This window comes from Caretta caretta, chromosome 13, assembly GCF_965140235.1.
Source record: "Caretta caretta isolate rCarCar2 chromosome 13, rCarCar1.hap1, whole genome shotgun sequence".
NCBI lineage: Eukaryota > Metazoa > Chordata > Testudines > Cheloniidae > Caretta > Caretta caretta.
Genome location: NC_134218.1, coordinates 2499804 through 2515670, shown reverse-complemented (window position 1 = coordinate 2515670; position 15867 = coordinate 2499804). Strand labels below are relative to the sequence as shown.

At 57.6% G+C, this 15867-nt stretch overlaps 1 protein-coding gene across 3 annotated transcripts; it reads left to right on the top strand.

Moving 5' to 3' along the window:
- The first annotated feature begins 346 nt into the window (after positions 1 to 346).
- Positions 347 to 13518, top strand: CCM2L (CCM2 like scaffold protein). Of its 3 annotated transcripts, none has more exons than XM_048819475.2 (10): positions 347 to 1243; positions 2656 to 2823; positions 6074 to 6157; positions 6557 to 6740; positions 7855 to 8360; positions 8455 to 8590; positions 9049 to 9112; positions 9889 to 10021; positions 10171 to 10241; positions 12576 to 13518. In XM_048819475.2, exons 1-10 carry the CDS (start codon positions 1214 to 1216, stop codon positions 12790 to 12792), a joined length of 1593 nt encoding a protein of 530 aa, XP_048675432.1. In that variant the 5' UTR covers positions 347 to 1213; the 3' UTR covers positions 12793 to 13518. The 3 variants fall into 3 exon arrangements, with proteins under 3 accessions (XP_048675432.1, XP_048675431.1, XP_048675428.1); XM_048819474.2 differs by having other exon boundaries at positions 351 to 1243; positions 6560 to 6740; positions 10171 to 10309; XM_048819471.2 differs by having other exon boundaries at positions 353 to 1243; positions 10171 to 10309.
- The last annotated feature ends 2349 nt before the right edge of the window (positions 13519 to 15867 follow it).

The following is a 15867-nucleotide window of genomic DNA, read 5'->3' as shown; positions in this document are numbered from 1 at the left end:
AACGCATTGCACGTGTTAGCACACTGGGAGGGTCAGGGTCATCCCTGACTTTAGTGGACCTGCCCCAGGGAGGAGATTGGCCAGGGAGAGCGGTGGTGGCTCTTTGGAGAAAACCCCCATCATGGCCCCAAGTGACCTTCACCCTGCGGCTCGGGGGCTCACGCAGGAGAAAAAATGGAGTTTAGCAGCCCCCAGGAGACTCCTGACTCCAGAGATTTACAAGCTCCTGTAGGCGTCAGCTCCTGAGTGTCTGTCCCCTTCCTGTCCATCCCTTGCTGCTCGGGAAGAGGAAGTCTCTGCAGCTGCTGGGGCAGGATGCAGTGCACAGGAGGGAAGGAACATCCCTTTTAGCCTGGAATTTCTCTTCCCACCGGCTCTCCCCCACTCTAGAGCGGGGCCCAAGCCGCAGTCTGAGCTCCCCACAGGCCCCGGGGGGGTTGAGGTTTGTGCCTCATGTGCACTTCTCAAGAGCTGGGGCTCCTTAGCGATGATGATTTGGGTCCCTGCTGATAATTTATGAAGCCCCAGAGCCTTGGTGCCTCTGAGGCTTTCAGCCCCCACCATGGCTAGCATTTCAGGTCCCCTGCTCTAGTCACTGTCCCAGGGCCAGCTCTGGTTCCTGCCTAGCCCTACAACTGCATTGCATGCCCCACGTTTGCACCCAGCTGATCCTCCATCTATGCCCCAGGCCTTCTACTCTGGCACGGGAGTGAGTCAGGGACAGGGGAGCCCCCGAGGAGCTGCCAGGAGCTCCTACTGTGGAGGAGATCCAGAAGAGCCTTGGAGAATGTCCCTTCGAAGACAGCACCAGCAGAACCACCGAGATCTCCCGGCTGGGTTACTAGCGCCAAGAGAGGGACGGGGTGTTTGTGACAGAGAGACAGACGGACGGAGTGTGTGAGAGAGGCAGACAGACGGCAACAGTGCACAAAGACAATGTGTGCTAGGCGCTGGGCAGCGGGCAAGGGGGTGGGCGTGAGTGCGTTGGGAACGAGCGTTTCCCCTTGGGGTGTGAGCCGAGCCCAGCAGCCCCAGAGCCCCATCTGCTCGGCCAGAGCTCAACTCCATGAACTTCTCCCTCCCCGGAGGGGCAGGAACTCAGCGAGTTCACATCAGAGCCGTCGCTGGTGGAGTTTCCGACACAGGAAAAAAACAAAGGAATAGCACGTAGCGGAAAGAGCTGCCTTTGCCGTGACAGGAGCGGAGCAGGGACATGGAGTACGAGGCCAAGAAGGGGAAGAAGGTACGCACAGGCCGAGCTGGCTTTGCGGGGTGCAGGTGCGTGTGTGTGGCGGTTCCCAAGGGTGTCACTGCACGGGGCACTGAGTGCTGCCTGGGTGTGAGACAAAGGCCAAGTGCTCCCTTCCCTTAGGCAGCATGCAGGGTAGCAGGTGAGTGGAATTCATGGGGAGCAGGGCCTACAGGGGAGAATGGCAGCCCATGATTCCTCCCCCCACCCCCAAACCGGGCTGAAAAGAGGGACGTGGCCTAGCAGAAAGGGGCGGAGTCACCAAACAGCCTGCGCCCCACCCAGAGCAGCGTAAATTGCATTGAGCCCTTAGGCTATTCGACGTGCCAGGTGACCCCTTGGGGCTGGGGAATCAACGGTAGCATAGCCCCAGAGCCAGCCGTGCTACTGGGGTGCGGGGAGCCCCAGAGCCAGCCGTGCTGCTGGGGTGTGGGGAGCTGCATGCAGGATCCATAGGGGACTGGGCCATCTCTCCATATGCACCCAGCTGGCTATGCGCTCTGTCCTGCATGGCCCATGGGACAAGATGGTGCACATGTGGCTCTCAGAGGCCAGCAAGGTGCTTTCCCTTCAGGGACTCTGTACAGAGGAGAATCCACAGCCTGACCCTTGGGTCTTTTATTCCCCTCTCCCCCCTGTGACTGACCCAGCACAGTTAAAGGCCCCAGGGCAGAGGCCCGGCAGAGACCAGCTGGGTTTAGAGTCCTGGCTGGGTTTTCCGCAAGGCAGGGACTGGCTGTCCATCGGTTCTGCGCCAGGAACGTAACTCAGCTGCGATTGTGAACATGGCATTCTGATCTGCTCGGCCTGCCACCTTGGCTTGGCCCAATCTCGGGGTCTGTGGGGAGAGATGCATGGCTCCATTCTTTCTGGCTGGAAATTCCAGCTCTGATTCATCCATTTCTCTCCCACTAGGGTATTTCTGGTTCATTTATCATGTCCTCGCTTCCCAGGGGTTGTACACGGCTTGTTTACTCCATCCACTGCCCTCCCCCCAATAATGGCATCCCCAAACTTCTCCATGTGCTCTTTATCCAAACCCCTCTGCCTGTCCTGTTCTGTGCAGGACAGCCACCTTAGGCCCAGGGCCTATGTTCATTGGATTTATTTACATGGCGCAATTAGAGCCAGCCCCGGAGGGAGCTCACTCTCTGTGTCTCTAGGAATAGATTTTCTCTCTCTCTCTCTCATAGCATTTCTAACGCACCCTTTACTGCACATGGTCTGGGACTCCCCTGGGGGATGCTGGCTTCCTCTCATTGTGGGATTGCTGTTGAACCCATATCACACTTGAGGGGCATATTCATGCACATATGATCCTACCAGGGTGCACAGCAAACACAAGCCCCTCTGTGGTTGGAGCGGATGAGAGATGCCGGCTTCTCAGCTCTCCTGTTTGTTCTCAGGGGTTTGTGTCTCCCATCAAGCGGCTGGTTTTCCCCAAGGCGGCTCGCAGGCAGGCGCTCAGGAGTAGTGTCTACCGGAGGCCTCTGCATTCTGTCCCTCTCTACCCCCCTGATTATCTCATAGATCCCCAAATACTGCTGCACGACTACGTGGAGAAGGAGGTGAAGGTAAGGAGGGGTGGCCGGGAGGGCCAGGCGCTATCCCAGAACCTCAGATCTTCTTGGTCGCTGGCAGGAGTGGAGGTCACAGGCCTGGCTTCCTTAACCCTGTGAGAGTTCCCCATTGCTGTGCTCCAGAGAAGGTGGATCACCTCTCACTGTAATGCACCCGCCAGGTAAACCCCAGCCGTGTGAGAATCACCACCTGGTGGTTTGGAGTGAGCTCTCCCAGGGAAACAGGCTGCCACGAGACCAAACTGAATAGCTGAGCTGACTGTCTGCCCAGAAGAAGACCTGGATCCTGGTTCTTCCATCCGCCACTGGCCTCTAACTCCGGCAGGAAAACGCTCATTTGGCCTTTGGTAACTGTGGGCCCAGCGAAAACCCAGGGGAAGGATGTGCTGGGGGAGTTCTTCAAACTGTAAAGTAACCAAGGATTGCAGCTTCAGAGCTACATGCATGGCAGGGCCCTTTTGCATGTGCAGGGTGCAGAGGTGAAAGTAAGCTGGTATGGTATGGTATGGTGTACCAGCAAGAGCCAGTACACAGCTGACCATGCTGGCAGGGGGCAGCTTCCCCAGGCAGGCAATTTAAAAGGGCCCTGAGCTCCCAGCAGTGGCCGGAGGCCCTGGCCCTTTAAATTACCACCAGACCCCCAGGGCTCCCGGCTGCCATTGCAGCTACAGCTACCATGGAGATGTGGTGGTAATTTAAAGGTCCCCGGGCTCCCGGCTGCCACTACCACAGCTGGAGCCCCTGGCCCTTTAAATCGCTGCCAGAGCCCTGGGTTAGTAGGCAGCAATTTAAAGGGCCTAGGGATTTAAAGGCTCCGCCCCTTCTACCTGAGGCCCCACCCCCCGCTCAGGACCCCGGCCCTGAGTACCGGTAAGTCCTTTAAGTTACTTTTACCCCGGCAGGGTGGGCCCCAGGCAGCTGGGAACCTTTACTCAGAGCCTGACCCCGAGTCTCAAGGGTTCCCGGGGACACAGGGTTTAAAGTGAAAAGAAAAGGAGGACTTGTGGCACCTTAGAGACTAACCAATTTATTTGAGCATAAGCTTTTGTGAGCTACAGCTCACTTCATCGGATGCATACTGTGGAAAGTGTAGAAGATCTTTTTATACACATAAAGCATGAAAAAATACCTCCTCCCACCCCACTCTCCTGCTGGTAATAGCTTATCTAAAGTGATCACTCTCCTTACATTGTGTATGATAATCAAGGTGGGCCATTTCCAGCACAAATCCAGGGTTTAACAAGAACGTCTGGGGTGGGGGGTAGGAAAAAACAAGGGGAAATAGGTTACCTTGCATAATAACTTAGCCAGTCCTTGCCTACAGATAGCCCCCCAACCTGAAGCAAATACTCACCAGCAACCACATACCACACAACAGAACCACTAACCCAGGAACCTATCCTTGCAACAAAGCCCGTTGCCAACTGTGCCCACATATCTATTCAGAGGACACCATCACAGGGCCTAATCACATCAGCCACACTATCAGAGGCTCGTTCACCTGCACATTTACTAATGTGATATATGCCATCATGTGCCAGCAATGCCCCTCTGCCATGTACATTGGTCAAACTGGACAGTCTCTACATAAAAGAATAAATGGACACAAATCAAACGTCAAGAATTATAACATTCATAAACCAGCCGGAGAACACTTCGATCTCTCTGGTCACGCGATTACAGACATGAAAGTTGCTATATTACAACAAAAAAACTTCAAATCCAGACTCTAGTGAGAAACTGTTGAATTGGAATTCATTTGCAAATTGGATACAATTAACTTAGGCTTGAATAGAGACTGGGAGTGGCTAAGTCATTATGCAATGTAACCTATTTCCCCTTGTTTTTTTCTACCCCCCCCACCCCAGACATTCTTGTTAAACCCTGGATTTGTGCTGGAAATGGCCCACCTTGATTATCATACACAATGTAAGGAGAGTGATCACTTTAGATAAGCTATTACCAGCAGGAGAGTGGGGTGGGAGGAGGTATTTTTTCATGCTTTATGTGTATAAAAAGATCTTCTACACTTTCAACAGTATACATCTGATGAAGTGAGCTGTAGCTCACGAAAGCTCATGCTCAAATAAATTGGTTAGTCTCTAAGGTGCCACAAGTCCTCCTTTTCTTTTTGCAAATACAGACTAACACGGCTGTTACTCTGAAACTGGTTTAAAGTGAGTTTCTTTTCCTCAGTTCAGGCAGGTCTCCATCCCACAGTTTGCAGGGTGCTCCGGTGTCTTCGGGCCAGGCCCATGGAGATGGGCATCACCGGGTGCCCGAATACACACTGCCCTTGGCCAGGACCAGCACCAAGCCCTTGTCCTTGTTTCAGGATGAAGCTGGTTGCTTCCGCTCCAGCGTTGCTGCTGCAGGTTCCCTCCCCAGGCGGGTGACCGAGAGGAGACCCCTTCCCCTTTTGTCCTGCAGGGATATAGAAATACACTGTGCGCTGTGGTGTGCAGCTCACACAGACCCTGAAAGGCTTCATGTGGGCCTAAGAGGTCATGTATGCGCTCTGGCTGCACCTGCAGGGAGGGCCAGGCAGGAGTCCCAGCTGGGGAAGCAGCCAGGTGGTTACTCTAAACAGAGGATGTGCAGGGCAGAAAGGGGCTCCAGGTAAGGAAAAACTCTGGGGTCCCTCTCTGGGAAGAGATGGCAGAGAGTCCAGCAGGGTCAAGGAACAAAGCCCCCCGAGGCGAGGAGGTGGGGAGAAGAGCAGGCAGGGGGCGAGCTGGGGCCTTCCGGACCCCTGAGGAAGGGGGGAGTGGGCCAGCCCTGGGCTGTGGGATAGGTTAGGCACCGAAGGACAGTGTGACCCAGCAGAGGCAGAAGGTTTGGTTTCTGTATCACTCCTGAAGGACTTTGGTAAGGGCTCTGCAGGGGGCTCTGGAGCCCCTCCCTTGTCCCAGACACGGCGTCTACGGCTACTGGGCACCAGCCTGTCACCCCCAAGGCTGATCAATGCCCCTGCGCAGCAAGGGAGCAAGCGGACCCGCCAACAGAGGCCAACCAGCGAGACCGTGAGACTTGCCAAGGCCACCCGGGATGTCTGTGGCAGGGAATTGAACCCAAGTCTCCAGCTAGCGCCCTACCCACTGGGCCATCCATCCACTCTGAAGGCACATCCCTGGGAACAGAGATCCCCAGGCCCCCCGGGGCTCCCTGCAGGGCTTTCCGGACAGCAGGAATCTCCACCACCTGTCACACTCACACGAGTCACCTGCAGTATTTTTCTCTCTAGTTTTTAGGCCACCTGACCTGGGTGACGTCCTCCTTGAACCCCTCCAGCCGGGATGAGCTGCTGCAGCTCCTGGACACAGCCCGGGTAAGAGAGGGAGTCCACAGCCCGGGGAGGGAGCTGCCACCCCAACGCGCCTCCACTCAGCACCTGGGTTAGAAGGGAAGCCATGCGTAGTGTTCAGTGCCAGCTGCCAGCTTCCCCATGCTGCAGGGGGGGCAGACAGGGAGCCCGGCTCAGGCTGTTTCCATTTTGGGTAGAGCTGGCTTCCTGTGGAGAGAAGGGCCAGGGTGACCTTCCTCGCAGTCGCAGCAGTGCCCCGGCAATGCCCATCCTGACTCAGAAACTGTTCTCTGTGCCGCGGCCCTGCCCAGCTGAGGAGAGCTGGGACTGCAGCAGGGTGGGCTCCCGCAGAGCAGAGCCCCAGCACTGCCCGCTGGGCTGCCTCCGTTCTGCCTCTGACCATGTTCCTTTGCCCATCTGCAGCAGCTGAAGGAACTGCCCCTCCAGACAACCCCGGAGCAGGACAGCATCCTGAGCCTGTCGGCCCGCTGCCTCCTTCTCACCTGGAGAGACAATGAGGAGCTCATCCTGAGGATCCCCACCCATGAGATTGCTGCCGCCTCCTACCTGCGGGATGATGCCCTGCACCTCCTGGTGCTGAAAACAGGTGCGGAGACTCACCTGGGCCCAGCACCTGTGTGGGTTTTTCCCTGCAAACCTGTCTGTCCCGCACTGTGCATACGGGACTCCACCAGCCCGATTCCCTGCTGCTTGGGGCTGCGTGTCATCACTTGCACCCATGCCGGCAGGATGCCCGGGTGATTGTGACGAATAAGTGAGGCATGTGGTTGGTTATATCCCTAGTGAGACAAGCACAGGGAAGGGGCGTGTTGGCTGGGTGCAGCTCCCTGCAGCACCCTGGGGCTCCGGGGTGATACAGAGGCATGCAGTGTCACCAGGTCCAGCCACGTCCTTAGAGAGCTCTCCTGCCTCAGGGGGTCTCCAGAGTCAGGCTCCCTGGCACAATAGATGAGCAGCCCAGCAGGGCTCTGCTTGGCCTGGCAGTTCACCCCAGACCCCCCTCTGCCTTACAGCACTTCCCCATGGCCAAGGTGGAAAGAAGCGGAGAGCAGCGACAGGCCATGCTCTGCAGTGCTCTGATGCTCCCCGCCCTGCATTTCCTGGCTGCAGTGGAGGGGCTGGTTTCTTTCCCCTCACCTGCCATATGCCAGGACCCAGTCTAAGGAGAAGAGGGTCTGGACGCGTCTAACAAAAAACCCCAGCCTCAGTCAGTAGCTGCAGCCGGGATCTCCAGGGGCAGGGGTGTCATGAACGGCTTGTCCACAGTCAGTGGCAGGGCTGCTACTAGCTGGTCAGGCGTTTGTCCCAGATGTGACCTGACTACAGAGCTTCCACCCCGAGGTAGGCACAAGAAATGGGGTCTGGCTACCCCATACTTTAATGCCCCCCTGGGCTGACTCCAGCTGTTAGCAGCTAAGGGAAGATGTGTGACCCGTGGCGCCACCTGGTGGCTGTACGTTGTAATGGTTTTAAGGTTCCATGATAGGGGCAGCCCTGCACCCTACCCTGACTTGCAGGCACCGGGGCGAATGGGGAGGCAGGAGACTCACCTCGTTAACCCCAGAGGAGGGTGTGAGGCAGGGGCAGGGAGCAGCATCCGGGTGGGTACCAATCCCCCCACAGGGTGGGAGGCGGCACCTCCTCATGCCAGCTGGGGTTGGAGCTTTCCGAGCACAGATCTCTTCTCTCGTCTATTCCAGGCCTAGGAGTTGACCCCGTTCCTGCAGGGGGCAACCTGGACATGTACCCAGGGGGCAGTCTGGAGAAAAAGCTCCCTGGAGGGGCAGCTGAGAAGAGGCAGGCTGGGATCTGCCTGGAGCCCAAGCAGCTGGGGGGCACCATGGAGCGCCGGCACACCATCTGCAGCCTGGACTGGAAGATGGCCCGGGGTGGGCAGGAGGGCAGACAGGGCGGGGGAGGCAGCCTGGAGAGGAAGCAGGCCAGTGGCAGCTGGGAGAAGAGGCACAGCAGCCGGGCGGGTGGGAGCTGGGAGCGGAGACAGACCTATAGTGGCAGCTGGGAGCGGAGGCAGCTGGGCAAGGCTGGAGGCAGCTGGGAGCGGAGACAGACCTACAGTGGCAGCTGGGAGAGGGGTAAGACCTATGGCAGCTGGGAGAGGAGGCACACAGGGAATAACCCACTGGATCCCAAGGAGCCCAGCCCTGAGGCGTATTGCAACCTCATCATCCTGGCCGTGGCCAACAGGGTAAGTAGCCAAGTGTGCTGTCCCACTGCCAACCCACCCAGCATTTGACCCGCTCCAGATCACCATGACAGCTGTTTTCTCTCACTGGGTGCAGGATGCAGCTGAAGAATCCTGTGCCCTCATCTGCCAGGTCTTCCAGATCATCTATGGGGACCAGACCATCGAGTGCGTAGACCGGGCTGGCTTCCACTACACCTCCACCCCCGAGCGCCCCTGGCTCTCCAGCAGGAGTGAGTGCCGGGCGTGCCAGGCTTAGTGGGATGACAGGACATGGGTCCCTCCCACTGCAGGGTGTTTATCGTGGAGCTCTGAGGTGGGGAGGCCCACACGTGATGTCAGGATGGTGAGGTCCGGCAGTGTGGGGAGCTGGCAGTGCTGCGAGGGGGCGGCATTTGGGCTGGCAAAGCCCTGAGGCAAGATTCCCTGTCTCCTCTGACAGAGGGCAGAGTCTCCTCGGTTCATGGGACAGCGTGTAGCGTTGGGGATAGTGGGAGTCTGCCTGCGATGCCTTGAATTCTGGGGTGGTGCTTTGGGAGTCATTGCTGGGGCTGCGCATAGTGGATGGGAGCGGGAGGTGGTGTCCCTGGCTCCTGGGGGTGGTTAAAGAGGCAGCGGGACTCTGACATGGGGCGAGGCAAGCACCGTTGGACAGTTCCCTCATCTTGCCCCCGGGGTTTCCTTTTCCTAGGTGAGAGCTGCCGCACTGATGGGACGTATGGATACGATGCTGATTTCAGCTGCTGCAGCTCATTGTATGTCCTGCTCCCCGAATATCTGAATGACCCTCCCCCCTTATTCCTGTGTATGCTCTGTGTAGCCCTAAACAGCCGCTTCACCCCTTGTGCGAGGGACCCGGGCCCAGTGAGGGGGACTCACAGCAGACAGAGTTAGAAATAGGAGGATATATTTATCTGCCTGCATCTGTGCAAGGGGCTGGGAGCTGACAGCCAGAGCCCATAAAACAGGGAACATAAAACAAAATCTCACCGTTCCAGAGAAAAACTGGGAAAATACAGACAAGAAACAGGAACAAGCTCAGCCTGGTCCCAGGAGTTATCCTTTCTCCCGGCGGGCGGGCGAGGGGCAGCCAGGCTCCACCTGCAGCCAGCAGGGCCTGAACCCTGCCGAGAAACATCCCAGCTGGTTGTTCGTAAGGCCGATGGCGTTAGGCCCCCCTCTAGTGGCTGGTCCCTCAGGAGATACCAGCCACAAGAAGGTTTCAGAGTAGCAGCCGTGTTGTCTGTATTCGCAAAAAGAACAGGAGGACTTGTGGCACCTTAGAGACCAACCCATTTATTAGAGCATAAGCTTTCGTGAGCTACAGCTCATGCTCAGATAAATGGGTTCGTCTCTAAGGTGCCACAAGTCCTCCTGTTCTTTCAGCCACAAGAAGCAATCCCACCACCGCCTGGAAAATGGGGTGGCAGGTGTGGGATGAGCAGGGCCAACGTTTAGAGTAGGGCTCGGACTATGCTCTGAATGAGGCTGTCTGGACAGCCCAGCTGATCGCCTTCCCCTCTGCCTGCAGCAATGGCTCCCACGAGACCTTTGAAGCGTATTACAGTGGGACGTCTTCCCCTTCCTGCCGGGAGTCGCGTGACAGCCTGGCCAGTGACCAGAGCAGCGTGGGGCTGGAGCAGCTGCAGGACTACATGATCACGGTACTCTCCTTGCTACTGCATCATGGGGGAGTCTTCATTTCCCCGGGCCTCATTCCATCCTTCCAACCCTGAGTCCTACGCATCACTGCCAGGGACCTGCGGGAGGCTGGAGCCGGTCTAACCTTGCTCTCTCTCTCTCTGCTCTGCAGCTGAGGAACAAGCTTTCCCCCCAGGAGATCCAGCAGTTTGCGTTGCTGCTCAGGGAGTACCGGATGGGAAGGTCAGTCCAGGAATACTGTTCTGATCTCCTGCAGCTCTATGGGGACAAGAGGAAGTTTCTCCTTCTGGGTAAATGGCTTGTTACTGACTGCTATCCCCACTCTGGCTTAGCTGGCTAGTGGACACGGCATCTTGGGTGGGAGACCTGGTGGTGTCGACGGCAATTAATTTGACCTTTTCTAAGATGTGTAGAGACAGGCATCTCTCTTCAGGGAGTTGAGGTTTGTGTTCATCAGACCAGCACTGTCCGATGAGAGATGGAGCCCAACCCGAAAAGTCCAGGTCCAGACTCTGAACACTGTGATCCAGGCACTCCTGAATGCTGGATTCAGATTCTGCAAACTTGGTTTTGCTCATAACCAACCCTCCACCGCGAAAAAAGTAGGGTCCAGAAGGATGCAACGTTCTGGTTTGGGCCTATGTGTAAAGAAGGGATGGGAAAGCGAAGGCTTCAGGATATAAAGGTTCTGATCTGACGAGGGTGACTCTGCCAGCTTCAGTGGCCATCTCCTCGATCTACACTGATGTGAGATCAGGATCAGGCCTTTGATTCTGAGAATACGACCCAGAATGAGGGACTGAAGGAACTACGTGTGTGGGAGGCGGCATCTCTAAAGGTGGGTGGGGGTGAGTCAGTGTCTATAAGGGTTTGGGGGGGCAGGTGAGTAGGTTTTCCAGCTGTCTAATCACACAAACCGCCCCTATCCTGCCCCTTCTCCGAGGCCCGACCCCACTCACTCCATCCCCCCTCCCTCTGTTGCTCGCTCTCCCCCACCCTCACTTACTTTCACCAGGCTGGGGCATTTGATTGGAGTGTGGGAGGGGGTGTGGCTCTAGGCTGGGGCTGAGGGGTTCGGTGTGTGGGAGGGGGCTCTGGGCTGAGCCTGGGGCAGGGTGTTGGGGTGAAGGAGGGGATACTGGGTGCAAGCTCTGGGCGGGAGTTTGAGTGCTGGATGGGGGCTCAGGGGTGGGGCAGGGGATTGGAGTGTGGGAGGGGGTGAAGGATGCAGGCTCTGGTAGGGAGTTTGTGTGCAGGAGGTGGCTCCGGGCTGGGGCAGGGACTTGGGGTGTAGGAAGGGATGCGGGCTCTCAGAGGGAGTTTGGGTGCAGGAGGGGACTCAGGGCAGGGGTTTGAGGTGTAGGAGGGGGTTTGGAGTGCTGGCTCCAGGAGGGGGGTCAGGGCTGAGGCAGAGGGTTGGGGAGCCGGAGGTGGTGCAGGGTGCAGGCTCTGAGAGGAAGTTTGGGTGGGACGGGGTGCAGGGTGCTGGCTTGGGAGGGGGCTGAGGGCTGGGGCAGGGGTTTGTGGTGTGAGAGGTGGTGAGGGGTGCAGGCTCCGGCCAGGTGGCACTCACCTCGGGCATCTCCCGTTTGGTGGTGCAGTTGGGCTAAGGCAGGCTCCCTACCTGCCCTGGCCCCGCACCGCTCCTGTAAGCGGCCGGCACATCCCTGAGGCCCCTGTCGGGGGCAGGGGGACTCTGTGCACTGCCCCTGCCTGCAGCTCCCATTGACCGCAATTCCCAGCCAATGGAAGCTGTGGAGTCAGCACTCGGGGCGGGGTCAGCGTACAGAGTCCCCCTGGCCCTCCTCTCCAGGGGCCACAGGTATGTGCCAGCCACTTACGGGAGCAGTGCGGGGCCGGGGCAGGTAGGGAGCCTGCCTTAGCCCCACTGCGCTGCTGGACTTTTAGCACCTAAAATCGCCCAGATTGGCTTCAGTAGCCTCTGGGAGATAGAGCCTGATTCCGGGAGACTCCCGGGGAAATTGGGATGGTTACCAACCCTAGGTGTGAGGTGGTGTCTATAAGGGCGGGGGAGGCAGTATCTATAAGGGCAGGGCATGTCTTTGTTAGATCTTATTTTGTGTAAGGGGCCTGGTGTGTGGAAGATGCTGTCAAGCAGTGACAGGGCCCCGTGCTTCCTACAGCTGACTGGTGTGACTTTGGGAAGTCTATGGGTTTCCATTCCTGCTCTGTACGATGGAGGGGACAGCCCTGCCCTCCCAGATGGGGTGTGAGGATAAATCCGTTAAGGAGTGCTAGGTGTGTGGATGCTGTGGTAAGGAGGGCCCAGGTCAGTCCTAGCGATGGACACGTGCCCGGGTCCCGCAGGGAGTCTAGCGCAGATCAGGGAATAGCAGCTGGATTTCCTGACAGCCCTTCCCCTCCTGTACCTGCTAGGCCAGCTTGTCGGTCGGGAGCTGCTTTTAGACATGCAGACCAAGGGGGTGGCCTGTGGGCTCCCCCCACCCCTCTGGCCCCTGGGAACATGAGCCCTTCCCAGGGCAGTAAGCGCCTACTGGCTCCTGGCCGACACCTCATGGCTGTGTGTCCCCTCAGGGATGCGGCCCTTCATCCCAGATCAGGACATCGGCTACTTCGAGAGCTTCCTGGAGAGCATCGGCATCCGGGAAGGGGGGATCCTGACCGACAGCTTCGGGCGGATAAAACGCAGCATGAGCAACACCTCCGCCTCCGCCGTGCGCAGCTACGACAGCTGGTCCCTCCGCTCCGAGTCGGAATCCTTCAACCGCATGATCACGGACATCACCCATGACATCGAGGCGCTGGCTCGCGAGGAGGAGGAGGAGGAGGAAGACAACTATCTGTGAGGGACTCCCACCTCCTCCCCCAAAGGGTGCTCAGTGATTCGCTCTGCGGCCGGGAGACTCCTTGAGACCCTGAAACCTCTTGGCTGAACTCAAAAGGTGCCAGCCCCCCCACGTTTCAGCTGAGCTGGGGCTGGTGCTAGCCTGCTGGCTTTTTAACCCTCACCGCTCCAGCTCTGCCTCCTCCTCTCCTCAGCGGTCTTGGACTCTGCAAGGGGCCTGATGGAGGGGGAGACTGAGCTGCTGCCACTCGCTGGACCTTGGCTTCGCATACCCCAGTGAGGCTCTGTATGCACCTTGCCACCGATTTGAGTGGCTTGGATTGTAGCACCACTAATTCAAGGAGGGGACTGAGACCTGCCTTACCTGGCGGTGGATTTCTGGAGCAGCAATTTACTGTTAAACGTTTGGGATCAAATTCTTCTCTCGGTGAGGCCAGTCCCCCCGTCCAGGTCTGGGGAGGCTCCCCGGGGGGAACTGCAAGCCGAACTTGTCTCCCCTTCATTAACAATCATCCAGCAGGAAGAGGGCAGCCGCTGCCCTCCACAGGAACTAGCGATTCGTCAGCCTACATGGGATTCCCGCATCGGCACCCAGGGGAGCAGAGACCCTGTGGGGCAGGCGCGGGCGTGTGTTCTGAGTAATTTGGAACAGAATTAAACTCTGGGGCTGGCGCTTGTTGTGTGTTATTGCCCAAGGCACCAGTCACGCTAGGCCATCAGGGGAATCCAGTGACCCCAAGCCTGGGAAGGGAATGGCTGAGTCCCAAGCTGGGCGTGCGAGGGTGAGGAAGAGAGCCAGGGCTCCATGGTGACACCCCTTCCAGCGAGAGGGGCGGGGTCCGGTTTTCTGTGCAGAGCACGGATGTGACAGGCCAAATCCAACACAGGGCAGGCTGTAATGAACATGCTCCAGTTCATGAGGTAAGGGGGTGAGACGCTCCTGAGATCGCGGTTGCTCCCAGTTACACCAGGGCTGAGCTGGCCCCTGGAATCGCTCTCTAAGGACTGAGCTCCGGCCCTGCTCAGGGCCGTGGGTGAGGGCTGCCCCACAGAGGTGTCTTTAGAGTAGGGAGGGGTTTAAAGGAGAACCGCAGAAAGGCGATTACCAGTTAATGAGGGCCCAGGGCGGCCCACGTGGAGCCCAGCTCTGGGTGCTGAGGACAGCTGGGATTAGTGCTTCTCCTCTCAAACAGCAGCCACCTGACGGGAATGCTCCACTGCTGGCCAAGGAGGGGGTGGGGGAGTGTCTCTGTCATGGGGCCTGGGCACTCCTTCCCCCCAACTGCCCTGCTGGGATCTGCACAGCCTGACCTGACAGAATTACACCCGCTGAGAGACAGCCCAGGCCCCGAGGGGGCGAGAGAGCAGAGCATTTGCTCCGTGAGGAGGAGCAAAGGAGCAGTTTTTGCACGCCAGTCTGCAGGTAAGCCACAAACGGGACAGGTGATGAGAAAGCAGCATATCCTGGCACGGACCATGGCCATACCCTCGCACTCCCTTGCACTCTGCCTGCCTGGGGCCGGGCCTGGTCCCTTGTGTCAGGGCATCGGCTCAATGGCAGGAGTGACGTCGGCGATGCCAGTTCAGGGGTGGGCTGGGGGAAGGGCTTGCTGCTCAGGCCCCGACGGGGTTCTTCCTTTCAATAGTCGCCGTGCTGAAGGCTTCCAGGTTAACAAGCCCTCAGCTGGTGGGACAGAGCCCACCCACAGGGCCCTGCCTGCACAGGGCCAGCAGCCCACAGCCACAGCAGTAAATGGCATCCAAAGCAAATATTCCTGTCCCAGGCCATCTGGGGAGATGGGCATGGTCTGCACTAGGGGTGGAAGCCCTGACGCTGGGGCTTCTCTTCTCTGCCATGAGAGAGGAGTTGGTTTGTCCCTCGAGAGAGAATCTGCCAGGATAGCGACCCAGCTGTAGCAGCCTCAAGCCGGCAGGTTGAAATGGTGCATACTTGCCGCCTGCTGACCTCCTGGAGCCTAGCCAGAGGCCTGGTTGCAGGGAGCCCACAGACCTGGTGCTGGGAGGCAGTGCTGTGCAGCCCCTTGCCGTGTGGGCAGTTAGCTGTGTGCTAACCACGCTCTCCCTTTCCAAGGAACCCAGCAGCATGAGAGAGCATGGGGTTGGGGTGGGGGGAAATGCAAAGATGGGCTCAAGCAGCAAAGTCCAGAGCAAGTTTTTGAACAGTCCCTTCCCGAGCTCTGGTTCTCGTCCCACAGCATCTGCTCTCCCGCTCTGCCAGTGCAGGGCTTAATCTGTCGACCTGAACTCTGACTGCCTTGGCAGGATGACTCCTGGGTGTCTGAATCCAGGAGTCATTCAGGAGAGAAATGTGGCTGTTCCAATAAGCTGCTGTGGCTTCTGTTGTTAATGCTTCAGAAAGCCGCTTGAGGGCACTGTTCCCTCTCTTGGCTTGTCTGCACAAGAGCATTGCACGGGCATCATCTGAATGGATCGCTAAAGGAATAGTTCCACCAGTGTCAAAGGCTGTGGGCATGTTTGTATTGTGGTGTGGGAGTGAAGTAATTTGTTACAGCTCCATCTCTTACAAGCAGGCTGAACTAAACATAAAAAAGAAGCTTACAAGAAGTGTAAGGTTGGACATATGACCAGGGAAGAGTATAAAAATATTGCTCGGGCATGTAGGAATGAAATCAGGAGGGCCAAATCGCACCTGGAGCTGCAGCTAGCAAGAGATGTCAAGAGTAACAAGAAGGGTTTCTTCAGGTATGTTGGCAACAAGAAGAAAGCCAAGGAAAGTGTGGGCCCCTTACTGAATGAGGGAGGCAACCTAGTGACAGAGGATGTGGAAAAAGCTAATGTACTCAATGCTTTTTTTGCCTCTGTCTTCACTAACAAGGTCAGCTCCCAGACTGCTGCGCTGGGCATCACAAAATGGGGAAGAGATGGCCAGCCCTCTGTGGAGATAGAGGTGGTTAGGGACTATTTAGAAAAGCTGGACGTGCACAAATCCATGGGGCTGGACGAGTTGCATCCGAGAGTGCTAAAGGAATTGGCGGCTGT